Source organism: Lathamus discolor, chromosome 6, assembly GCF_037157495.1.
Source record: "Lathamus discolor isolate bLatDis1 chromosome 6, bLatDis1.hap1, whole genome shotgun sequence".
NCBI classification, from domain to species: Eukaryota; Metazoa; Chordata; class Aves; order Psittaciformes; family Psittacidae; genus Lathamus; species Lathamus discolor.
In genome coordinates, this window is record NC_088889.1 from 58,837,415 (window position 1) to 58,864,999 (window position 27,585).

The 27,585-nt window shown below is 38.6% G+C and overlaps 1 protein-coding gene across 5 annotated transcripts in view; it reads right to left on the reverse strand.

Moving 5' to 3' along the window:
• Nucleotides 1-27,585, reverse strand: part of SBF2 (SET binding factor 2) — a 272,165-nt gene that overhangs the window by 9,456 nt on the left and 235,124 nt on the right. For 4 of the 5 annotated variants that reach the window (XM_065683019.1, XM_065683018.1, XM_065683020.1 and 1 more), the window contains 7 exons: nt 24,427-24,611; nt 21,520-21,696; nt 17,898-17,999; nt 16,498-16,683; nt 7,254-7,380; nt 5,767-5,894; nt 3,629-3,862 (listed from right to left, as the gene is read on the reverse strand). In XM_065683019.1, coding sequence (XP_065539091.1) covers nt 3,629-3,862; nt 5,767-5,894; nt 7,254-7,380; nt 16,498-16,683; nt 17,898-17,999; nt 21,520-21,696; nt 24,427-24,611 — 1,139 coding nt within the window. Of the gene's footprint in view, nt 1-3,628; nt 3,863-5,766; nt 5,895-7,253; nt 7,381-16,497; nt 16,684-17,897; nt 18,000-21,519; nt 21,697-24,426; nt 24,612-27,224; nt 27,297-27,585 lie in introns of all 5 variants that reach the window. The other variant, XM_065683021.1, reaches the window with a different exon arrangement.

Here is a 27,585-nt window from a genome sequence, read left to right on the forward strand (position 1 = left end):
CCAGCAAATCAGCAGGAAACAGTGGAGATGTGTCTGCCCTCCAGGATTTGACTTGTATTTTCACTAAAATATCAGTAGATTACTACCTCTGAAACAACTGGCAATCAGGCATATATCACAGAATGGTTGAGGCCTAAAGTGACCTCTGGAGGTCATCTGGTCCAGCTCCCCTGCTGAAGCAGGGCCATCTAAAGCCAATTGCCAGGACTGTCCGCAGACGGCTTCCGAGTGTCTCCAAGGATGGAGATACTCAACCTCTCAGGGCAATATGTGCCAGCGTTCAGTCACCCTCACAGTGAAAAAGTGTGTCCTGATGGTTTAGATGGAATCTCCTGTGTTTCAGTTTGCGCCCACTGCCTCTGGTCTTGTCACTGGGCACCACTGAAAAGAGCTTGGCTCTGTCTTCTTTGCACATTCTATTCAGATATCTATATACATTGGTAAGATTACCCTGAGCCTTATCTTCTGCAGACTGAACAGTCCCAGCTCTCTCAGGCCTTCCTCATTGAAGAGATGCTCCAATCCCCTGATCGTCGTTGTGGCCATTTGCTGGACTTTCTCCAGTAGCACCATCTTGTTCTTGTACCAAGGAGTCCAGAATAGGGCATAATACTACAGGTTTGGCTTTAGCAGGGCTGGCTAAAGGAAAACGATCACTTCCCTCAACCTGCAGGCAATATTCCTAATCCATCCCAGGATACCACTAGCCATCGCACCTGCAAGGACATGTTGTTGGCTCATGATCAGCTTGCTGTTCCCCAGGACACCCAGTCCCTTTCTGCAAAGCTGTTTTCCAGCTGTGTACTCCCAGTGTACACTGGTGCATGGGGCTGCTCCTCCCCAGCCACAGGGCTCTGCACTTTCCTTTGTTGAACATCACTTAGATAAGTTAGCTCATTTATAATGTATCACAACATACTCATGTCAAAGGATCATTTGAAGAGCTAGTCTTCATGGGAAACATTTAACCCAGAACTTCACCCTGTACTGAAGACATGGCTCTTGGATGTACTACACTGTGCTGTTACTGAATTTTTCAAGTAATGAAAGCAAGTGCTTAGGGGAAAAAAAAAAGAAGTTTTATGGAAAAATCTACCTTTTTTAAATGGAAAAATTCTGCTAAAACTATTTGTAACTAATTTCTGAAAGAAAATAAAGGCATAGGTATGCTGTTTCATAATTACCTTTCATTTTCTTTAAAAATGGCTATGTAGCTACTCTTAACATCAGTACCTTCTTTCTGATTTCTATTATGCAGAAAGGCCATCAGAAAATGGTCTTAAAGGGAGCACCTCTGTCTGGATCTGCTTTTGAACATTTATGTCTCCAGGGTACACTTTTGAGAATAACAGCTCATATTTGTCTCTGATGTGGTAGAAGTGAATTGAGAAGCTTTATACAGAAATCTGTATTTTATAATGCATTTTATCACCAGCAAACTTTAAAAGGCTTCATTTAGGACTAAATGAATGAAATGTGCTAAGTGGTCAACTTCCTAAAACTCAGAAACATAAGGATTTATGGAAACAAGAGAGCCATCACACATCTGGTTAAAGGTGAATTGTTATGCACCCAAAACACATTAGAACATTTACTGCTAAAGAATTACACCTTTTGCTCTTCACATAAGAGCACCACATTCTACCAAGGAAAATTCTCAGTTAAGACACTCATTAACTACTCTCCTTCAGTTTTAGATCCTGAAGAGCACTATCTAGTTTTCAACTGAAAAATATCTTCAGAACAAACAAATTTGGGCTTATCATTACAAACTAAGGGAGAATCAATCTTCCCTAGTAATTTACAATTGTTAAATATGGTTTCAGTTCAAACATTTTTTGGATACCAACACATTCTCAATAGATTTATGATTCAAGAGAGGTCTTTCTCCTACATCTGCAATAGCCCTAAATTAACAACTTGTTTTAAAAGAAAGTTCACTTTGCTTTTTGAACTTACAAGAATATTTCTGTAACCTTTATACAACCCCTTCAAAGTCTTCCAAATGTTCCTCTCCATCACTATCTTCTATTACTATAATCTAATTCACAAACAACATTTCAACTCTATAAAACCTGACCTACATATCTTTAGAATATTATATGTCCAATTTCCCTGTTATATGGCAGTTTCTCACAGCTGTCGATATGGATAGTTTGGCATTTACCCCAGGAAGAAATGCAGAAGAACACTGTTGCTCTATTCCTGTTTTACTTCTGACCTCTAGTTACCTGATATGAAAACTCTCTGGGTTTTTTTTCCTAAAGAATTCCTGATATGACCCCTGCTGAGAGACAGCTTGCTCTTTGCATTTGTGAAGTTGTAAGCTCTGAGAAGTTCTGGCTATCTTATTTTGAGTCAAGGGGACTTTTACAAGTGATTATTATTGTTTAATTGGGCATTATTCCTGTGTTTGATCAATTATAATTGGAATGAAAGGAACAAAAGAAATTTCAGGAATGTGCCAGAATAAAGTTAACTCTCTAGCAAAAGCAAGTCTATTCTCAAGGACTCAAATCCATTCAGAAACTTCCTGCCTTAAAACTTTGCTAAATATCATCTTTGCTGTAGGGTAGTTTGGGGACCTACAGCATACACCAATTTTCCAAGCACTGGGGGTATTAGCCTCTATAATCCTAGCTTTAATAGAAGGTAAATTCTGCAAATAGATTTCAAAGTGAAAAACTGCATATAGTGATCTGTATCTGAATATGCAGGTAGCTTGAAACAATAGCTCCAGGAAGTGAATAATGCCTTTGTCATTTTCCCGCACTATCAATTAAGATACTAATATAAATATTAGGACTGTTAATTAATTATAGTCAACCAATAAACATTTAAGAAAATACAGATATTAAATCAACTACAACAATTATCATGGTAATAGGATTCTTTTTAGTCTTCTAATGAAGAAACAACAAAACCTAAGCAACCTACATAAGCTGAAACAAGAAAAAGCCAAAATCATGCATATATTTCAAGTTTTTATTACCATATTTGGCATATATGACCCAAATGTTCTAAAGAATCTAAGTTTACATTCTGGTCGTGGCAAACATGAATAAATTGAGAGCAATCATGGAAAGCTATTTGAGAAATTTGGGCCAAGATGTTCAGCTTATGTTTGTGTATCTGTCTCCTACTTGTTAAAATCAACTAGTGTCACATTTTGTTATCTGTCTGGAAATCTATGTCTTAGTCATTTTACTACACACCTACTCTAAACTGAGTAGAAAGAGGAAAAGCTAGATTCCACATTTGCTCAAGTTAAAAAAACAGTTCTTGTATTTCTTATAAAAGGTAACCTAAAAATGTATTATACTACGTACCTTATTATTTAAAAAAGACAGAAGCCATGACTGGCTTTCTCATAGTTATTAACTACTGTTAAAGTGTACTCCCAGAAAAGTGTTAATTCAGAACAACATAAGCTTTGCAAGAAGTCCAACTGATTTCCAGACCAACCATCACTTCTCAACATCACCCACTTAGTTTTACTAAACACCTGTTTTCACATCTATCATGATCCTTTTAATAACAGTATATCTATAAAGCATTAGCTTAAAAAGTAAATGTTAATTTCGCGAGCATAAAAGAACTTACTGTTCTGTGTAATGCATGTACTTACATTTAAAAGGCTGCTGATGGCATCAGGCTGTATTTTTTTAACATCATCATAACATGGCCATACTATTTTCCTCTTAGTTTGAGAGAGTGAACCATCTGATTGGTCAGTTTCCTCTGAAACATTGCATTTGGCAGTTACCATGGTCCAATCATAGGAAGGACCTGTAGCCAAAATCTCTTCCACATAATAATCCCACTTTTTGAGGCTGGACATATTTACATTTGGTTTCAGTGCCTATTTGAAAGAAAGTTTTGTTATAATGACAGAAAGTCTTTGAGCTTCAGACTCACAATACGATGCTTATATTTTTCTAGATCATTCTAAATTGAACAGTATATTGCACTCGGTCAGTTGTGCTGCAGTTTGGTAATTTCCACTTGGTTCAGTCAGATCAAAACCTAAAAGTAATACTAGTTTTGGGAATATATTGCTCATATTTATCCTTCTGCTAAACCAAGTGCCTACCAAGAACTTTAATTCAGCGTATGCCGCTGGTACCTTCACAGTCTTTGTGTGTCCTGTTAGAGATACAAAAGGTACTTGACAGCAATCACCCTTCAGTTTTTCTCAGCAGAAAATCTAAGACTCTACCATGAGAGAAAGGACACAAGCTATCTAACATAGGTGGACATGCTACTTGGAAAAAACACAGTAATAAGCAGGCAGACAGAGACTGCAGATCTTTCAGAATAGTTTAAAACAGAGCACTTTGTATTCAATATTCTGTTGTTGTTGTTTGTTTTTTTCCTTAAAAAAAAAAAAATAAGATTTTCAGTTTGCATGCACCTTACCTGAAGGGTGTTACTACCTCAGGTGAACAGACAAGATTAAAGTCTGAAGAGTGATGCTTAGTCATAATGACTAATTCAGCTATTATGACTAATTCTGCTACCATGTCAGCATTTCATATGAAAGTTTCTTACACTATAAAAATATCAAAAACCACCCCTGATTGCTTACTAATCAGGGTACGCTTACAGCAAAATGAATAGAACATACAGTGAACAGGCAATCATTCAAACTCCAAACTCATCACAGTGAGGGTTCTACAGAAAAAATAGATGTTTCTCTAAAACAAAGATATCTGCAGCACTTTCTGTTCACTGAATACCACCCTCTTGTTTTCTCTCCATCCTTCCTCTGCACTACCACTTTATTAGGTAAGTATAAGTGCATGTGCATGTGGTGTGTGTGTGTGTGGGTTGAAGGGAGCAGCACCTTTGACTGCAATAAAGATCAGATGCAGACTCAAAGTATCTTAAAGGAAATAATTATTTCCCCCTTTTTTAAAATGAGATCAGTTTATATAGCAGATTTGAGTGCAAGGTGCTATGTGTGCTAAAATACAATGTAGTGAAACAACTCGAGGAAGAAGGAAAACCAAGAAACACCAACAAAAATGTTGGTGTGCCCTGGCCTCTGAGACAGTGGAGACTGCCCTGTCGTTATGTTTTCTGGTCACCAGCAGTGGACAGACATACAAACAATGATTTATCAGGATGAAGCTTACTGCCAAAGCAGGAGAGAACAGCACAGGAATAAACACCATGTGGGGCAGTGGATGGCAGGGGCATCTTAAAAACAGCCTTGCACCCTGAGCTACAGTAAAAACAGACCCTTTTCTTGCAGTTTCTGAGGTATCTTGACTGCTTCCCTGGCTATTGCACAATTCTGTAATGGCAAGTGTATTGTGAATTTTATATAATTATTCAAGACACAGTCAAATCTAGTGGACATATCATATGAGACAGTGATATAGATAGTGATTCAATCGGATCATTATGAAATGTATCTCATTATCACTCTAAACTCATTTCTCCATAATTATGGCTTACAGCATGTAATTTTTTTTTAACCGTCTGCATAAACTTTAGGATAATTTTTATAATCATTCATATAATTAAATGAAATGAAAGGATCCTCATTTACTTCAGCAAGATGCATAAATACATATTCCAGAATGTGGCTCTTTAAATGACATTTCCATAACTAAGCCTATGAGACACTGATCCAATCAACAAATGTGGGTCTGGGTCAACTGTCCATCAAATTCAGCTGAGAACAATTAAGATAGCAAAATGTACTCACAGAATCACTCAGAGTAACGAACCACCTGTTTGTTTTTTAAAAAATCATACCTCTATTTCAGCAGGGGCATAGAGGTAATTGAAGAAAATAGGGCTCCTTTTGTGCATCTTTTCAATACATTCCCAAATACAAACTCCTTTTTTGGCATGTTTATCTCCTTTATCTTCGAATAATGTCCCTAGAGAAAGAAACAGTGGCAACAAGGTAGCTTTATGATAATAAGTAACAAGCAGTAAAGCACAGATAAAAGGAATTTCACAGACTAAATCTACTATCAAATGCCACTGCAAGAAGAGATTGTATCTGATGAAATAACTTCAGTGGTTTGCAATTGCAACTATTCAGTAGTATTATATTTATAAACCTGTTCTGAAATCTACAGAAATACTTAAGTGTATTTATGAATGCCCTTTTCTGCTTGCAGCTATGCTGACTCAGCAGATCACCAAGCCCTGCTGATTCTGCCCCACACTACCTGAAGTGACTAGCCGTTACAGTCTGCTGCACCACTTACCTGCAAGTAACTCATTTCCCTAAAATTAGTTACTTGCTGACTCATTTCAGGGAAAACAAATTAGACTAGTGTAAACACGTTAGCCATATATTTGTGTTATCTGAAATTACTTTGAAAGGACATACAGATTATCCAAAATCTACTGGAACAGGATTTTATATTGCATTAAATGGTATTCGAAAGCAAATTACCCTTAAATAAACTAATACCACCTCCCACCTAACCCTTCTACCTCCTTGTAGAACCATCTAACAATCCAAGTTGGAAGGAACCACAGAGGTCATTGATTCCAACTTCTTGCTTTTGTTCGAATGGAGACATATAATGGAAATTAACTTTTTTGTAAAATAAAATGGTTGCTCAAGTTTAGCCTGTTCCACAGTTTCTAGAGTTCTTAAGAGAAGCATTCAAATTGACTGTATGCCATAAGAACCACCCCATGAAGCAGTGCAATTCAGAGCATGTAAGTGTTTTGCTCAGTGAACAAGTTCCAAGAAAAGCCTCAGCTGTGGTTGTGTGGTCTTACTAAAAGGGCACTGAGAGTAGATAAGACCTTGGAAGCAGTAAGGTTGCACATGACAGATGCAGTAAAAGGAAATACAAAAGAAGAGAAACACTGAAAGAGAACAAGAGAAAGAAGTGAGAGATAACAGATGGAAAAGCTTTCCTCTCCTGAAACCTCATGCATCCGCTGAAGATTCCTAAGGACTTTTTTTCTGTTAAAATAAGGTAATTAGTAGGGGAAACTGAATCATGTGGATAAATTGCTAAAAGACCCAGAGGCATGACACTAATTTCTTTTCTTTAGTCCCATCAATAGCATGGCTCAGGAATCATAAATACAGAAAATTCTACATGTTCTTCCCCCTAATTTTGATTTATGCTCCTCAAATGGAATTCATTACATCATCACCATGCAATTATTGGACTATCTCAAACTAGGCAAATTTGTAGACCAAATATTGACGATAAAACTCCTGACAACTACAAAACCAATATGCAATAAACAAACATCACACATACCATGTTCTAGTCTTTCATAATCTGAATCCAGAAGAAAAGTTTTAAATCGATTCGATACGTGATGAAAAGCCAGAAACTTCAGATAATACTGATTGAACTCAAACTCTGTTGGGTACTGGTTATGAATCTAAAAAAAAAAAAAAAAAAAGTATATTGAGATATAATACAAAGAGATGTGTAAAAATAATGATGTGCAATTATGACAGCAAAATAAATCCCCTGTGAATGCTGACAATAAATACAGAATCACAGAATCACAGAATCCCAAGGGTTGGAAGGGACCTAAAAAGATCATCTAGTCCAACCCCCCTGCAAGAGCAGGGTAACCTACAGTACATCACACAGGAACTTGTCCAGGCGGGCCTTGAATATCTCCAGTGTAGGAGACTCCACAACCCCCCTGGGCAGCCTGTTCCAGTGCTCTGTCACTCTTACAGTAAAGAAGTTCTTCCTGATGTTAACGTGGAACTTCCTATGCTCCAGTTTACACCCATTGCCCCTTGTCCTATCACTGGATATCACTGAAAAAAGCCTAGCTCCATCATCCTGACACCTACCCTTCACATATTTGTAAACATTGATGAGGTCACCCCTCAGTCTCCTCTTTTGCAAGCTAAAGAGACCCAGCTCCCTCAGCCTCTCCTCATAAGGGAGATGTTCCACTCCCTTAATCATCTTTGTGGCTCTGCGCTGGACTCCTTCAAGCAATTCCCTGTCCTTCTTGAACAGAGGGGCCCAGAACTGGACGCAATATTCCAGATGCGGCCTCACCAAGGCTGAGTAGAGGGGGAGGAGAACCTCTCTTGACCTACTAACCACTCCCTTTCTAATGCACCCTAAGATGCCATTTGCCTTCTTGGCCACAAGAGCACATTGCTGGCTCATGGTCATCCTCCTATCCACCAGGACCCCCAGGTCCCTTTCCCCTTCACTACTTTCCAGCAGGTCACCCCCCAACCTGTACTGGTACAAGGGGTTGTTCTTCCCCAGATGCAAGACTCTACACTTGCCCTTGTTAAATTTCATCAAGTTTCTCCCCGCCCAACTCTCCAGCCTGTCCAGGTCTCGCTGAATGGCAGCACAGTCCTCTGGTGTGTCAGCCACTCCTCCCAGTTTTGTGTCATCAGCAAACTTGCTGAGGGTGCACTCAGTTCCCTCATCCAGGTCATTGATGAAAATATTAAACAGCACCGGTCCCAGCACCGACCCCTGAGGAACTCCACTAGTCACAGACCTCCAGCTAGATTCTGCGCCATTGACCACAACTCTCTGCCTTCTTCCTTTCAACCAGTTCTCGATCCACCTCACTACTTGATCGTCAAGCCCACACTTCCTTAGCTTATCTATGAGGATGCTGTGGGAGACAGTATCAAATGCCTTACTGAAATCAAGAAAAACTACATCTACCGCTCTACCATCATCCCTCCACCTAGTCACTTCCTCATAGAAGGCTATAAGGTTGGTCATACATGACTTCCCCCTCATAAAACCATGTTGGCTGTTCTTAATGACCCCCTCATCCTTGATATGCCTAGTGATGGAGTCAAGAATAAGTTGTTCCATCATCTTTCCAGGGATGGAGGTAAGGCTGACCGGTCTATAATTACCCGGGTCCTCCTTCTTGCCCTTCTTATAGATTGGTGTGACCTTTGCCATCCGCCAATCCTCAGGCACCTCGCCCATTTCCCACGACTTACCAAAGATGATGGAAAGTGGCCTAGCAATGACCTCCGCCAGCTCCCTCAGCACCCGTGGGTGCATTCCATCCGGACCCATCGATTTACAGATGTCCAGTTTGCATAGCTGATCCCTAACCCAATCCTCATCTACCAAAGCAAACTCCTCCTTTGTCCTGACTCCTTCTGGGGCTATAGAAATCCGGGGCCCTTGGGGAGAGTCTGCAGGAGTAAAGACAGAGGCAAAGAAGGCATTCAGCACCTCTGCCTTCTTTATATCCTCTGTCTCCAGGGTACCCACTTCGTTCAGCAGTGGGCCTATATTGCCTCTTGTTTTAGTTTTATTTGCTATGTATTTGAAGAAGCCCTTTCTATTGTCTTTAACCCGACTAGCAAGATTGAGTTCCAAGGAGGCCTTAGCTGTCCTAATTGCCTCCCTACATCCTCTAACAATTGTCCTATATTCCTCCCAAGCGGCCAGCCCCTCCTTCCATAATCCATAGATTCTCCTTTTCCACTTGAGTTTGCCCAGCAGCTCCTTGTTTAACCACGCCGGTCTCCTAGATCCCTTACTTGACTTCCTACTCATTGGGACGCTCCGATCCTGAGCTTGGAAGAAGCGGTCCTTGAATGCTAACCAACTATCTTGAGCCCCTTTACCGCCTAGTACACTTTCCCATGAGACTTCCCTTAGCAGTTGACTGAAGAGGCCAAAGTTGGCCCTTCGGAAATCCAGAACTGTGGCTTTGCTAGGTATTCTATTCCTCCCACACAGGATCCTAAACTCCACCATCTCATGGTCACTGCAGCCAAGGCTGCCATTGACCGTCACCACTTCGACCAAACCCTCCTTGTTGGCGAGTACTAAATCTAGCAGCGCTGCTCCCCTAGTTGGTACGTCCACCATTTGCATTAAGAAATTATCATCAGTGCATTCGAGGAACCTCCTAGACTGTGAATGACTGGCTGTGTGAGTCTTCCAGCAAATATCGGGGTAATTAAAGTCCCCCACGACGACTAAGGCATGTAGTCGCGAGGCTACTTCCAGTTGCCTGTAGAAAGCCTCATCAACTCCTTCGTGCTGATCAGGAGGTCTGTAATAGACCCCCACAACTGTATCACCCGTGCCAGTCAGCCCCTTGATTCGTACCCACAGACATTCCACTTGCTCCTCATCCGACCCCGGACAGAACTCAATACATTCTAGTTGCTCTCTCACGTAAAGAGCAACTCCACCACCTCGCTTCGCTGACCTATCTTTCCTAAAAAGGACATAGCCATCCATGACCACATTCCAGTCATGTGAACTGTCCCACCATGTCTCTGTAATCGCCACTAGATCATAACCTTTAGCCCGCACACAGACTTCTAACTCCTCCTGTTTATTCCCCATGCTGCGTGCATTGGTGTACAGGCATTTCAGGGAGCCAGTCCTAGTACTCTTTTTCCCCTGCGGGACAGGGTCTAAAGAGCTATCCTTTCCCACAAGTGAAACAAGAGATTGATAGTCCTCCTTAGCCCGCCACCCTTCAATCCCTAGCATGTTCCTCTTGGGCTTGTCCCCAACAGGCCCAGTTAAATCCCCTCCCCCCTTCCTAACTAGTTTAAAGCCCTGTCAATAAGCCCTGCTAACTCCTGCCCCAAAACCCTTTTTTTTCTCTGGGACTGGTGTATCCCGCCTGTCACCAGCAAACCAGGTGTCCCATACAGCAGCCCGTGACTGAAAAACCCAAACCCCTGCCTTTGGCACCAGTCACGTAGCCATACATTAACCTGCAGAGTCTTCTTATATATCCCTTCACCCTCGCTTGCAACAGGTATGGAGGCAAACACCACTTGCGCTCCAGACCCTTTAACCAGCCGTCCCAGGGCCCTGTAGTCTCTCTTCATTGCCCTTACGTTCCTCGTAATAATTTCGTCACTGCCAACCTGAAAAACCAGCAGTGGGTAGTAGTCAGACGGCTGCACCAGTTCAGAGAGCTTCTTTTTAACATCTCTAATCCGAGCCCCAGGCAGGCAGCAGACCTCCCTGTGTGGTGGATCCGGTCGACAAATGGGCCCTTCTGTTCCCCTCAGAAGGGAGTCACCCACCACAATTACTCTTCTTTTCTTCTTGGTTGGGGAAGTTCTGAGGCATGTGGGTGAGTGACTAGCCCTGGGTGACTCACTAGATAGATTTGCCTCACCATCTCCATTCACCTGGCCCTGAATTTCCAAGACCTCATACCTGTTATTCAAGGGCAACTGGGAGGGAGGAAGGGATTGTGAGGGTTTTCGCTTACCTCTCCGAGGAGGAACCTCCCTCCATCCATCCTTGTCCATTAAGCTCTCTCCTTCTGTCTGATGGTAGGAGGGAAGGGGATCCATATCTTGTTGAACCACTTCCCTCTGCCCTTGCCTTAGGGTGTGGTTCCACCAATCTATTTCACTTTCACACTCTCTAATGGCTCTCAACCTTTCTACCTCCTCCCTCAGTTCAGCCACCTGCCTGAGCAGGTCATTTATTTGCTCACAGCGAACACAAGCAGTGTCACTGGCTCCCTCCAATACAAGTGCCAGGCTCAGGCATTCGCTGCAGCCAGAGACCTGCACAGCTGCATGTCTGCAGGAAGGCTCAGTCTGGATACCCACATTAGTACTCACTACAGCTTTCGATCGTTTACACCCATACTGTAGACAACATAACCACCTTAGCTGAAGTTAAATATAGCTGGTTTCTCTCCAATAACTCTTTATTGCTGTTTCAGTTAATTCACTGATCTTAAGGGATATACTCAAAATTTATATGTAAATTAGAAGCAATGTTTCATACTTGACAATTTCAACACATACCACCTACAAAGGTAAGTCTACAGGGATGGGGTATCTTTGAAAATTACAACCGCATCATCTTTTAAAATGCTTAATCTCCATATGATATGAACAATTACAATCTGAGTAAACCAACAGGTGCTTCTAATATTATGATTAGAGAAAGTCATTATTTTTTAATTATTTTTCAAATCTACATGCTCCAATTAACTTAAATATCTCCCAAATATATTTAATAATCTTACACTACTATCAGCCTTCCTTAGTTTTCCAATGCATTTTGGTTTTGTAATCCCATTAGATATCAATATGTACCTAGTTTAAGTAAGAAATACTGCACTCCAAAATCTCCTGCGCTAGTAACCATTAAGAGGGCATTCCTGCAAATACTGGAATAACTGACTACATCTACCATGGGAGTAGCACCCTCACCTCCCTTTACACGGGGTGCTGTAACAGAGCTGCTTACTGAGCTTAAAAGAAGTCAGTTCTAGAAAATCATTCCACTTCAATTATATGCAATAAATTACCACATAGGTACAGAAGAAAAATAAGAAAAGCTTCCTGCAGTGACATCACATGCATAAACTCAGTTGTCTTAGAAACAGAGAATCTGCCAGATGCTTCTATGGTGAAAGAATGATTTTGATTTAATAATTCAGCTGACACCTGGAGATATTGGCATAAACAATGACTTTTTACATGATGATGCAGTTCTAATTCAGGAATTACTGCTTCATTTGTTTTCTCTGAATCTTTAGTTTAACCCATGACATTTAATGCACATACTAGTTCTATGGTGACTTTCTTACCGAACATAGCATGTTGAGACTATAATGGGTAAAAATATTTTGAAAGGACCAAATGTTTATTTCTGGTGAATGGGTGATTTTAAAACACCTGATCATAATACATTACACTTCAGGGTCAAGTTGCAGTCTAATTGGATTCCGTAGTTGTCTAATGAGTTGCACAGAAATCAAGGAAACTTAACAGAAATGTTCAAGTTTAAATCTTCAGTAAATTTATTTTTCACAGTAAATTCCTGTGAAACTTTATTTATTCATTTTATCTCAAAAGTCTTCCCTAGAGTTTACAACCATACTGTTGGAATTTGGTACATAAATACTATGCCGTCATGAGTTAGGAAACTAACATTTGTAAGTCCATTTCTAGAAAAAATTACTCAGAGTTGCATTCTAAATAGGACTGTAAGTCATTTAGCTGAAAGATTTTTTCTAACAGACAAGTCTATATTATATATATTACACTGATCATGCAGTAAAGCTGCATAACACTGGCTGAAAAGATTATAACCCCTAGACAGCCCTACCTTCCCTCATGAGAAGTTACTGCCTCCTTCAGATTGATGTGCTGAACTACTTCTAAATTGACACCCATCAAAATAAGATAGCCTTTTCTACCAGTATTTTTCTACTATTTTGATAGGAAATGGCAGGCAGGTTCATATGAACGCCTTTGCTAACAGATTGGAAGGGTAGTATCTCCACCAGTGAAGAAGTGACAAATAGCTTCAGAGGGCCTGTGGGAGGCAATCCTTCTGCTAACAGAGCTGCAGCCAGGACAGCTGGTCACAGCTTAAGACCAAAAACCAGAAAATACAGATCTTCCTGTAAAATTTATCTGTAAATAACTTGTATACTTGATATTAAAGGATATAGAGAAGAGTCAGCTACCTAGTGACATGCATTAAAGCTGCTGAGATGAATTACCATGGCAACTTTCTTCTATTTCCTTGACACATGCACATCTATAGTAGAATGTTTTAGGTATCTTGCAGCTTGAGACAAAATCACACCTGACATTTGTTAACAAAAGGGATTTATCCCACTCTACATTTCATCCTAACTTTTTAAGACAAGATGTTTATTATTCCATGTTCTTAGAACTCCAGATTGTGTTAAACATGACTTAGAGAAAAATCAAATATTTTGACTTGAAGAAAACATAGTACATTCTGTTGCATGACAACAAACCAAAATCCTGAATTTAAGTTTTATCTTTGTTCTGGATAACCTGTTTGTTTCCAAAGTTTGTGTGACCTCTGGACTGGAGAAAAAATTACTCTACAGGTATGCGTGGATAATTTCCTTGCTTTTCTTTACGCCACCTTTCTAAGATTTATTACAGTAAAACTGGAGCAAAGCATTTCTAGGGTGAGAAACAGGACATAGACTATATCTACATAAGCAAGTAATTTGGAGCAAAAGGAGTAAACAGCCTGAAGCAACTGGTGCTGAGGTCCCTGCAGCTCCATTACGTATTTTTTGTTTTACTTTGGACCAGATTTAGTCCGGTTGAGTTGATGACCCCATTGTACATTGACGACCCCAATAGTTTTAAGCTGAGTAATGAATCATCTTTTAAGAGATGCTGAATATTCAGTACATACCAGAAGCAGAACTTTGGGGTTAAATTCTTCTAAGAAAAATCTAGTACACACGCACCAAAAGGGCATCAATACGTTGAAAAGAGAGATGCTGGAGGGATTTACTTCAAAATTACACTACTGCTTGAAATCATACATAGGTTTACTCCTTTCTACTAATACACAGACTTATTCAGTCAGTTCATTAAAGCTTGGAGAAGACATCTGTCATGGTTTAAACCCAACCACAAACCTCTTTTGCTCACTCCCCCCCTTCTTGCCCTCCCCCTGCTCCTGGAGGGACGGAGAGGAGAATCAAAAAGAATACAACTCCCATGGCTTGAGATAAGAACAGCCCAGTAACTAAGGTATAACACAAATCACTGCTGCTACCACCAATAATAATGGTGCTAAAGGAAATAACAAGAGGAAAGACTACAACACCTCAACACCAGCCAACCAGTAACTCACCCCACTCCCCCCAGCCAAGCACCGACCGATACCTCCTCCAACCCTGCAGTCCCTCTACCCCTTCCGGGTCACTCCAAGTTACTTCCTGGGCATGACATGCTGTGGTATGGAATACCTCTTTGGCTAACTTGGGTCAGGTGTCCTGTCTCTGCTTCCTCCCGGCCTCCCCTCCTCCCTGGCAGAGCATGAGGCTCAGAAAGTCCTTGGCCAGACCAAACATTCGAGCAGCAACTGAAAACATCGGCGTTATCACCACTGTTCCAAGGCCAAAAGATCAAAACACAGCACTGTACTAGCTCCTAAGAAGGAGAAAAATGACTGCTGCTGCTCAACCCAGGACAACATCTTACAGCAGACAGAATACAGCACCAGACAAATGATTTACACACAGAAATGAATGAACCACCAAGCAGATTGGTTTCAGTATTGGAAGACATAGCTATTCTGTCCTGTTGCAGCCACTGCAACCAAGGATTTGTTTTTTCTACTTCAGAAAAGGAGCAATAACCTTAAGCTGTTGTAAGGATTAGTGTGACAATTGGGCAGATTAACTTATCTTTGGAGAAATCTCTCCATTTAAAATAAAAACCTCAGGAACACAGCCATTGAGAAATAGATTGATGAAACAGATATGACACATACTTCTACCGTTTGCTAGTGGGGAAAGCTATAGGAATCAAACCAAATTCCAAGAATACGGTTATTAACTTGCAAGACAGCAACAATGATGGTTGCTCATATTTAATGTCTCCAAAGCATTTGTATTTACTGGTTTGAGATGAAGAAAAGGACAGACTTTAACTTGAAATGAGTGTAATATTCTTAACTGTCCTGGGTTCAGCAGTAGCAGTCATTTTTCTCCTTCTTAGTAGCTGGTGCAGTGCTGTGTTTTTGACTTCCAGCCTGGGAACAGCGCTGATAACACCGATGTTTTTAGTTGCTGCTCAGTAATGTTTACTCTGACCAAGGACTTTCTGAGTCTCATGCTCTGCCAGGGAGGAGGGGAAGCCAGGAGGAAGCAGAGGCAGGACACCTGACCCAAACTAGGCAAAGAGGTATTCCATACCACAGCATGTCATGGCCAGTATATACACTGGGGGTAGTTACCCGGGAGGGCTAGATCACTGCTTGGTCGGGCTGGGTATCAGTCCACGGGTGGTGAGCGGTTGTATTTTCTTCCCTTGTTATTTCCTTTATCATTATTGGTGGTAGCAGCAGTGATTTGTGTTATACCTTAGTTACTGGACTGTTCTTATCTCAACCCATGGGAGTTACATTCTTTCGATTCTCCTCCCCATCCCTATGGGCGTGGGGGGAGGAAGGGGAGGGAGCGAGTGAAGGGCTGTGTGTTTTCTGAGTTACAAAGCTGGGCTTAAACCATGACATTAACCTAACTTCCTCATACACTATGTAACTGCTGGTGTTCACCTTCTTTTGAACATGCAGTACATATAAAAACAAGAACATCTCAGGCCCCCCTTGTTTATAGGTTGTTTCTTCCAGAACTGATGGCGTATAAGGCCTCTTCAAAACTCACTGTCAAGCACAAGGAATTAAAAACTGTCTAGTCACTGTGCCAACAGTCAGTCAATTTCGTGCCCCAGGCTGCCAAAAGCCAGTCTTAAGCTTAAAAAACTTCTGTTTGAAACCTGCATAAATGACCTTAGAAGATCTGTAATGCCAACCATCCCTTTTGGTCTGTTTTGTGTGGGTGGATCAGCCCCCTCTAGGCAACCATTCCAGGTCTTTCTGAGGTGAAATTCATTCACTTCAATAAAACCTAGAGAAGGAGATTGCTAGTCTTCTCTCAAACCACCAGCTATAACATCTGGAATAGAGACATCTATGCACTTATTTGTTAATTCTTCTTGTAAACTAAAATTAGAGATTGACTTACCTGATGCACACAGTCCAAGAACTGTAAGAAAACAGGAGCAAATCCACTACCCTGACAATTGAGAGTCAGGCTACTACGTTGGCTGAATTTATGACCAAAAGAGAGCCACTCTTTTTCCACCAGCATTCGAAAGCCTTCAAGAGTCCTATAGAAGGGATCGCTGAGTAACTGCACCAGAGATACTACCTAGATAACAAGACAGGATATACTGTGTAAAAAGTGACAGAACTTAGGAGAACAGTCAATTAATATAAATATTCTATAAACTGTTTATAGTTCAAGGAAACAGAGGCCTTCATATAAACTCAATTACAAGTATTTTACCAAATATATTAAGTAGTTCTATAAAACAAACCAAATCATATTTCACATGAAAAAGCTTCAAATAAACTGAGATTTTACAATACTGTAAAAGTCAAACCTGATCAACTATAGACTTTGGAAGTCATTATAGTGCTTACCACATTTAAATTACATTTGAAATAAAACCACTTTTGTTAATAAAACAGGATAATAAACATTTATAAAATAGTACTGGTTACCCCAGCAAAGAAAGTGTTAAAGAATTGGTCCTGAGGGTGACACTAGAGTTTCTGCAGTGTTGTCATGCTATGGTGCTCACTAGCCAACTTCAGCCTGTTTTTATACACAGCATTTCAGGAGACTAAAATGCAGCACCAACTTCTTTCACTTCCAGCTGTTTATGTCCCTATCTCTATTCTTCATTTTCCAACAATGATTCCAATAATTACGTTAGCATTCTTTTGTGGGTTTGTTTACCTGCCATCAGGGTGTTGGCTGCACGCTAAGTTTTTATTTACTAGAATTACTGATATCTGTGTTTATCTTCTGGAATATGACACAACTACATGTACACAACGTGTCCATTAAACCAAGCAGCAGGTCTTCATTCACCTAATTTATAGTTTGATTCAGAAAGCTATCTGTTGTGCTGATCTGTTCTTGCAGCAGGTGTTACAGTCTCTTTGGCAGAAATTTCGTTTTCTCTCCATGTGTGGTCTCCTAACCTCATTTATGGAAAGTGAACAGCAAGAGAAAGAATTCATCTCCTTCTCTCCTATGCTTAAAGTGAAATACGTTTACAAAGAGAAAAGTTGTGAGAACTTTCAGCTTTCATTGTCGTATATGGTCAGGTGCAGGAATGCACATTTTATATCTAAGCCTTAGAGCTGTAATTCCATCAGGACCTATGGGACAAATTCATTTTAGGAAACTGTTTTATAATGTAAATGCAAACGAATACAAGGATTCATGCTTTCTAGTTTTTCCTCTGCTGCCACAACACGAATTGATTAATGTTATAGCCAAATTATCAGCCACTATTGTTTGGTGGTTTTTTCTTTATATTTAGCTATTTCAAGGTTTTAATAGAAGCTTACTTGTGCAGTAATATCCCAGCCATCCTCCAAACAAACCATAACAGAAGAACCATTTTCAAGGAGCTCAGAGATGATGACACCCAACTGCATTATCCTGTGAAGCTATAAAGTATCACAAATAAGTAACATATTCAAGTATAACTTTCTAGATGTTATCAATAAATATAACATTTTCATATTTAATATTAAATATGTATTCCAAAATCTACATATGGTGGAGAGAAATGCATTGATGCAACAGATCAGAAAGCTATAAAACGTAGCAGTCTCAGGATTTTAATGTAAACTACAACAAAACAGAGAAAAGATCTGAAGATAGGAACTTAAGCTATTAAAACCAATGAGTACTGTAATAAAATAGCTGTCATAAAAAGGAGAATGGGAACAACACCCTTGACAGATTTATTGTAGCGAAATTCCATCCTGGGCTTAACACTAAAATAACTTCCTGGGGAATATAAAGGTTCCACAAAGTCACTAAGTGCTTTAATGGGAGAACCCATGTAAGATATTTACAAGATAGTATTTCTAATGCTCAATCCCATGAAGGTCTGCAATGAAATTCATAACAGTAAGAATGAAAAAAATCCCCAAACCTGAAAACAACCACAGAAATATGCTATTTCTATAATCTGGAAATAGTTCAGGTAGATTAAAGTGTTTCTTATATTTGGGTGGACTGGTTAAAACATATGGAAAGAGGACAAATTCAGTATTTGCATTTAATATTCATTAGGTAGTGATACTAAAATTCCTCGAGCAGATGGGGTAGTTTATTCATCTCAGAATGGTTATTGACTTGAACGAGATTGATTCAAACATGATAGGTATAAGCAGGTAAAAGAAAAATTAGGAGAATTTGGGCGATTTGATTTTACTATGAGACTATACATTATTATTACTATAATGAAAACATTTGTTATGTTTGTACTATTTTTGTCATGCTATGATAGCGTTCTTGGTAAACATCATAACAGACAGTATGTAAGCAATTCAGGTTTTTACAGCAGAATGAAACTGCTCTTGCAGAGCACTGAATACAATTCAACCAATAGCAGCAATAAGAAAGCGGAAAGCCTGGAAGAAGGGAGAAAGCAGTACAGGAAACCAAAGAAAAAAAAAGATGGCAAGAGATGTCTAAGGTCATTTATGCAAGGAAAAAGGAAAGTTTGGAAAGTACAGAAGACACAGGAAAGTGAGTCAGGGAGAACAATATTAAAAAAACCCAATCCTATGAATATTACCAATATATATATATATATATATAATTGTGATGGAAACCACTTCATTCCTCTGAACATTCATATAGCCATTGCTTAGAAAATAAAAGAAACGAATTTTCCTGCAATTTTTAATAGGAAAAGACTGAAATGAGCACCACTTTTAAAATAAAGTGGCTTGTTTATTGTTCCATACTTTTAGGCAGGAGAATAGAAGAAATGCTGTTTTTTGCATCCTTAATGTAGAAATTAATATGCAATCTGATTATACAGATTCAATATATAAAAATGCAAAATACCATTTTTATCATTTACATAAGGAAAACAGGGCAGCACTTTAAATTTCTTCTTATGAATTCACACCCTTATAAACAAATATTTAGCCTGTAAGTGCCAAAGTCAATACTGTGTAACTTCTATTGTCCAGGAGAGGAAAGCTTACCACAATAAAAACACATTTCCAAAATGACAGATCTATGTTCTTTCACAGGAGTAGTAGAAAATGTGTCAAATTAGTCATAAATTTACTTTATTACATAAGTCACATATGACATGATTTAAACCATAGAAATGTGGTTTAAATGAATACAGCTGGTGTGTTACATTATGATCTAGTCCTAAGCAGAGAAAGATTCACTATTACTTTTCCTCCAAAATATGGCAAAAGAGAGTAATTTGAATATTATAAACTCCCCTTGATCTCTGTGCTCTTATAGTCCTGGTTTTGGCTGGAATAGAGTTAATTTTCTTCCTAGTTAGCTGGTACAGTTTTGCTGTGGTTTTGCTTTAGTCTGAGAACAATGCTGATAACACAGCAATGCTTTAGTTGTTGCTCAGTAGCACTTACCCTGGTCAAGGACTTTTCAGTCTCTCATGCTCTGCTAGTGAGGAGAGGCACAAGAAGCCAGGAGGAAGCAGAGACAGGACCCCTGACCCCTGACCCAAACTAGCCAAAAGGGTATTCCATACCACAGCACGTCATGCCCAGTATATAAACTGGGGGGAGTCACTCAGAAGGGACTGATCACTGCTCAGGTCAGGCTGGGTATCGGTTGGTAGGTGGTGAGCAATTGTATTGTTCATCACTGCTGTTTATTGTTTCCCTTTCCCCTTTTGGTTTTTATATTCTCTCCCCTTGCTATTTTCCTTGTCATTATCACTATTAGTATCATGATATTGTATTTTAGGTATTAAACTTTTCTTACCTCAACCCACGGGTTTTACATTTCTTTGATTCTCCTCCCCATCAAACTAGGGAGGGGGGAAAAGGTGGGTGAGCGAGTGACTGTGTGGTATTGAGTTACCGCCTCATTTAAATGGTGACATAGGGACATGTTTATTTCAAAGTGATATTCATTTACCAAATTTATCAGCTTGCTCAACTACTCTGTGATTGAAAACGTTCACATGATGATGGAGTCAAGTTTTCATGCTCTTCCCACTTCCCCCCTTCCTGAAGAATACGGTGGCCAGACACAGCAATGACTAACTCCTGTGCTCTCTATGGAGTGATCACACCTCAAGGGAAGAAATTAAGGCAGTCTTTGCACTGTGTAGCACATTTCAATCAGGAGTATATTTTTTAATGCATAATTACTGAAATGATTGTGTTACATGCTATTTCCTCCTTAAGTAAGCAGCACAGGAGTCTATTCTGTTTTCTATGATTAAATGCATTTAAGAAGAATATTCCAAACATAACATAAAACTGCTTAGAACATTCACTATAATTGAAACATTTTTAGATATACAAAGAGCTGACTGTCCCGCATCCTTCATAATTTGAATCCTGCAGTTACTTCCAGCCCTGTTTTTGTTTGGTTAATCTTTGTGTAAGGGAATATGGGACAGGGATGTAAAGGAACAGATACAGAGAAAACAGATTAACACACAAAGAATCCCCTCTCTCCTGCAAACACTTTGCCATACCCCAACAACAGATAACAGACGCTAGTTTATTTGCTAAGTACTTGTGCATATGGAAAATCAGAATGAAACACTTATGAAGAGCAGTATATCAGTTTAAAATAAAAAGGTTCATTTATTGTTCTATACTTTAATTTTTATATTTATATTTCTATTATATAAGAAAAAGCAGCAAAAACCAAGATCATAAATTTATATAGACAGAAAAAACAGTCATCTCTACTTGTGTATGTGTTCCACGCTATAAGCCATAAATTATGCCATAAAAAATGCCTCTCACATTTGTACGTGTTATGACCGTGTTAAAATAATAATGCTTATGGAACGACAGAATTGATAATATGCAAAATAATTACAATAAACAAAGAAGAACAGCTGGTTAGAACACAATAGCTCTCTGTCAGGAGAGCCTGAAATTTATTTTGTGTAAGCAGAACTGCATATAGATTGTTAGAAATATCTGTCATATAAATTACCTGTGGGAACCACTCTGACTCCCCAAGTGCTTTAAGGAATGTTGCCTCAGAATCTGTAGGAATAGTGCTGGGAACACAAGCTCTCATCAGCTTTTTAAAGCTTGCCTTTGTCTGTCGGATGTCACTGAATTCAACAGGAACAAATTCACAATTCAAAGCAAAATCAAGTTTGAATCCCTGTATGAAAAGGACATCAGCAGATGCAATTTAAAAGGGAAGCATATTTTTCACTGACAGTCCCATTAAATCTCAACATCTTGCATGCTTTATTGCTAAATATTTTGATTCCTAATTAAAAAACTGTTTAGTTAAACACCTTCCCAGGATAATAAAGATCCTTACACCACTTGCAAAATATACGATAATAAAGTACTACCCATAACAGCAAAATGTACTGCATGACAGTCACATTTATAATAATAATAAATAATAGTAGTAAAACCCCAAAGTGATAAATCTATTGAGTTTTTTATACACAACGTAATGTGCTTACTTCATGATTTTTAAAGTAAATTAACAATAAATAAATAAAAATTAAAATAACTGTATGAATGACAAAGCAGCAGTGTAGGACAGATCCTAGTATGCAACAATGCAGAAAAAAAAGTAATCCCCAAATCTAAAGAGAACCCCCAAAACTGCAAACTAGCTGACTCATCTAAGTGGTCACTGCACATGGAGACAGTTGTGTGTCTGAAGTACCTAGTACAACACAGAGTAGCAGTCATATTAGGGAATACCTGATATAATTTCCAAGAAGTATGTGAGGTTTTCCTAGCAGATTTCTTCCTATTTTGTTTTACTTACTGCATTTACAAAACGGGAAATAAGAGGAGGACTGAACTAGAAGATCAAGTTAGCTAACTGAAAAAAACCCCAAAAAACTCTCAAACTACAATGAAAACTACATTATTAGGCAAAACAATTCTCATATAAGAAGCATCACTGAAGATCTTTACAGCCAACATTTTAATTTTTCTTCAGAAATTCTTCTTTCATGGAATTAATGAAAATTATTTGCAAGCCAAGTTTAAGCTGCTTCACAGGATGCCAAGCAAAAATGGAGGAAAGTGAAAGCCCAGATGTATACTTTGACATGGTTCAAAAATAAATTCAATAGCTCAACTACTGAATTTGCCTTTTTTGAATGTTATGTTGTAATAATATATGATAAAAGCAACTGAGAAAAGTAGCACATTTTCCTTAAAATGATAATTCTGTTTTTATTATCAATTTGTATGAAATGCTATTTGGCAGGATAAAACAGGTTCTTATATGAATCAAGATCAGTAACGGATGCTCTGCCAAGCCCTTTATAAAGCCAGCAAATTCAAGTTAGTATACGCTAACAAAGCTAGGAAAATACTTGATAATAAAAACCCAACACAATTTCTTTATCCAAAACCAAAAGCTGAACTGATCTTATAGACTAGACACTAATCAATGAGAGGAAGTGTGAAATAATCAAAAGTTAAATATAAAAAGTCAAAATAGAAACGATATTTGAAAGAATTTTGATTCATCATTTTGATACAGATGCTTCTGTCTCTTGATAGAACATAATTTCTGAAAGAACTGAACACTGATGTGTTTTCCTACAACCAATAATTGCTTTTGGAAGCATATGTATTTCAAAAAATAAGAAATTTTATGTATGTTCACATTTCAAATAAGAAAGTAGAAAACAACTGAGTTTTCAGTCTTCGAATGCAGAGATTTAAAAAAAATAATCTGCAAACATTTTCTGGAAAAAAAGTAAAACTACCAAGAATTAATGCAGAGGATACTTGTTTCTTATACAACTGCATCTAAAATATTACAATCTATCCAAACAGGTGTCCAAAACTGTAGACATCATGGTCCTTTTCATGTAATCAAATCAGGACGGACAAACTTCTGGGTTGTCCTTATTCACATCAATTTGGTTTCACGTGAATTTAATTGCTGCTCTCACTAACAAAGGTTTTCTTCTCTGGTAATTGCTTTCCTGACTAACAACATTCCATTTGCTTTGTAACATATTTCAACACATCAGGTAAAATAAAACTGCCCTTAAAATTTCCAAATAAGTCTGTTTCATGTTTCCCAATGTAGAAATCACTGAGATGGCAACTCAGCTGAACATTAGATGAGTAGTCAGCAGAACCAAAGTACAGTAGTATGCATTTAGGTGTAATTAAGCATGGCTCTGAAAGCAAGAACTTGCAGATACACAACTCCGGCACTTCCCTTGCAATAGCTCTGAACAGTCTCTGGAAAGGAAAGCTCCACTGCTGCTACACTACTCACACTCTCTACATTCCCATCATTAATCTTTATACCAGCAGCTAAACTCTGCTGCCCTTGTTCCCTGCAAAGTCAATGCAGGCAGACAGTTAAAACAGTGAAGCGATGGTGACTTCTGAATATGAAGGAAGGCTTTGCTGGAACCTCTGTGGCCTAGCAATGTACTTCCTTTCTAGCCATGTCCTTCCCAAGTTGAATACTCTTACCTTATACAAAAGCTACTCCATTCCTCTAATAATCTGTTATCCATCTTTGTCTCTCTTAGATCTACTACACATCAGCACAGAAGTGACAAATAGGGCTCTACTCACAAAACTTGTGAGTTTGTGCCTGGTTTTGCAAGATAATTTAGTATATTTTAATTTATGTTAACTTTGTGGTATTCTATGATTGCAGAGCTCAATTTTCAACCCCTGAGTTATACAGCATTTCAACAACTGAGTTATACAGCATTAATTCTTATTCTGCATGCAGGAATAATCCTCAAAAGAGTGTACAACTTTAGGAGTTATCCATCTGCCTTACGTAGAATATTATTTACAGTTTTGCAAGAATATGAGGGTTTTTAAACAAGCCAAATAAAAACTATGTTAACATTAGAAAAAGAAACAATGCCATTACCCGTAACTGAGATTTTTCTCCAAATATATAGAGGGCTGCTTGCCGCCTCAAAAGCTGACTTTGCAGAAAAGTGCTGCTGCTGTAGGAAGTGGTGTTATCCTTCCCCGCAAGTCTTGCACCAACATCAATGAATGGGGTCTGAGTGTTGATAAATCGATTGCTTGAACGAAGACTTGCCCAGACACCTTCACAAAGATGAAAAACAATTTAAAACCTCTTTGTGTGACACACCTGAGATCATAATTACAAAGGCACATGCTAAAACATAATTTGGAAAGTAGAAAGCTTAAACACGTCATTTACATCCCCCACAGGACATAATGAACAGCACAGGAATATTTTCATACCAAAAATTGTCAAAAGCATTGTACTGCATTGTGATTTAACCTAAGAAACTAATCAAACACTGCAAAGCTCTTTCTATTGTAAAGACAACAGTTGCGATTGTGTTCAAGGCCAGGTTGGACAGAGTCTTGGGTGACATAGTTTAGTGTGAGGTGCACCTGCCCATGGTAGGGAGGTTGGAACTAGATGATCTTAAGGTCCTTTCCAACCTTAACTATTCTATGATTCTTTATCAGTAATATAATGATAAAATGAATCACAACTTGCAAGTAATTAGCATCCATTTAAGTGTATGGAAATGAAATTGCTAGTCCTGTTTGAGAAGCAGAGACAAAAATTTGATGTATTTCCTCATTAAAGGCATATTTTTTTGGAAGTCTAACCCGTAACAGTATTATATAATTAATTTCTTCAAAAACAAAAATAGTATCACTTTAAAATTTCCTGTTACCTAGAATCCTTGTGTTTCTTTTGCCCTAGACAATGTAAAACTATCAAGCGTATTGTATGATAATGAAAATCTATAAAAGGATGATCAGTATTACATTTCAGGGTAAAGTATTTCATATTTGTTCTTGAAATGCCACGATTAAAATGCAGAATGGCATGAATTTTGGTTGGTAGAAATGAAAATTAAGTTCTTTTTTTAATGATGTGTTTCATGAGTGTATTCTAGCAGAAGTAACTATGGTGCAGCTGTGTGAGTAGAGATGCCTAGTAGACCACAGTCTTACAATTTAATCTGGCAGTAAGAACGCCATTACTCTGGCAGCAGGGCATGGTGTAGAAATCCCAAAGCCTGCACCAACACAGACTTGAAACAGTGCACTGTGACGTGGAGCCGCAGGCTTGCCTCTGAAAGCAGCACGGCAATATTCGAATGGCAGCCTACCAACCTAATTACCTCTGCCTCTTGACAGCATTTTTTGTTTGCATATTGTGCCTTCCTGATGCAGCTACTGTCATTTCCAGAAGAGGAAATTCCTATAGCACACAGATACGTGCGCTACAGGCTCAGATCACGCCTAAGAAAGTTTAGTGATTTTTAACATAAGATAAAGTAGTGATAAATCACATTGCCAAGGCCTGTTCAGCATTAGCAGAGGAAAAGACAAAAGTATTTTTCTGTTTCTTGTGTCTTAGTAGCAAGGATTTTGTGAGACTGTTTTTGTGTGTCCTAGTGAGGTATGTGAAAGGTTCTTGATTTTCAGAATATAAATAGCACTACTTGAAAATCCAATCCTTTAGGTATACTAAACTTGGCATTCAAATGGCAGTGTGAAATTCTTTAACCCCATTATGCAGTAAATCAGATTATCAGAAGAGACTCTTGTCCACAAATCTGAGAAACAAGATATCCAAAAGAGGCACCAGAGATACCTTGTAGCCACAGAAATTTTAAAAAAAGCCCCCTCCAGCTCCTTCAGGAAAACCCAGTAATATGCATAGTCAACAGTTCTTTCACAGAAGGAAAAAGATGCAGGTAACAGTAAAATCCCACTGAGATATCTCAACCAGCAAAATAATTTTATTCTGATTTTTAAAAGCAAGATTATGTTTCTATTAAGGAATAATACTGTACAGTAATCGTCAGCAGGGACTTGTCTGTACAGTTTAGCTTGTCTGCCTCTCTGGCTGCTAGACTTAGATGTGAGCAAAGAAACAGGAGTAATTGAGGATGGCTGGCTAGGAACTTATGACTTCCTAACAGTTCTAAATAACTTCCACTTCAAAGACAGCCAGTTTTATACAATACTTCACAAAGTAGTATATATGTTCAGTATAAAGTTTTGTTCCACATCTCAACGACCACAGATGAAATAATAAAGCCTTCAGCGAACAGAAATCACAGTAAGCATATAATAAGAGGTATGAAAAGATGTTAGCTTCATCACAGACAACTGTACCCAAAGATGATATTTACAAAAATACAGTGTCACTTTCCAAAATTTTATGTATGCAGGCCATCATTAGTGCCTGTAGCATATCAAAAGCAACAAACACATGAAGATGAACATGTTTACCAGTGATGCATAACAATGATTAAAAGACATTTTTATCTCTGTTCTAATTTTGCCTACTATCTTATCTTTTGTTAGCAGTATCCAGCTTTCATTATCTGGCATATACATTCTTAGTACATCTTTCTAATTTGGCAGAAATTTATTTTTTTCACACACAAAGTTTTCTACAGATCATTCCACATTAGGTCATAACAGTATTAAAAGAATAACCTGGTGAAGCATGTGACTAAATCACTGTCACTGCATCATACATTCAATGGCCAAGCCCCCCAAAACTAAACCAAACCACAACACTGAACTAAGGCCCTAAAATCTTGTTAATGCCAAATCAAGGCTTTGCATCAGTACCACTTTAGTATGTATTAAGATAAGTTAGTAGTTATGGAGATGGTAGAAAAGAATGTGCTTTCAGGACACAGAATACAGTACCTTGATAGACTCTTCCCTTAGTTGCTGATTTGGAATTTGAATGAGTGAAACATTTATCTCTGTACCCAAGCACTGGTAGATAACAGTTAAGACAGAAGAAGGAGGAATGGAATGCACATTGGAGCGAGACACATTGCAGGAGAAAAGAAAAGGGTTACTTATTAATTTCCAAAGATCTAGCATATATTGAATTTCTTTATAGTACATGATTTATCAGACAGCAGAAATCTTAGTCATCACAAGACAAAACATCAATCAAGCCAGAAAACCAATATAAAATGGGAAGGAAGTACCCATTTATCAAAAAGGAGTAATTTTCATTGTCATTGCAATAGTTTCAAACATGTAGCACAGCCATCAT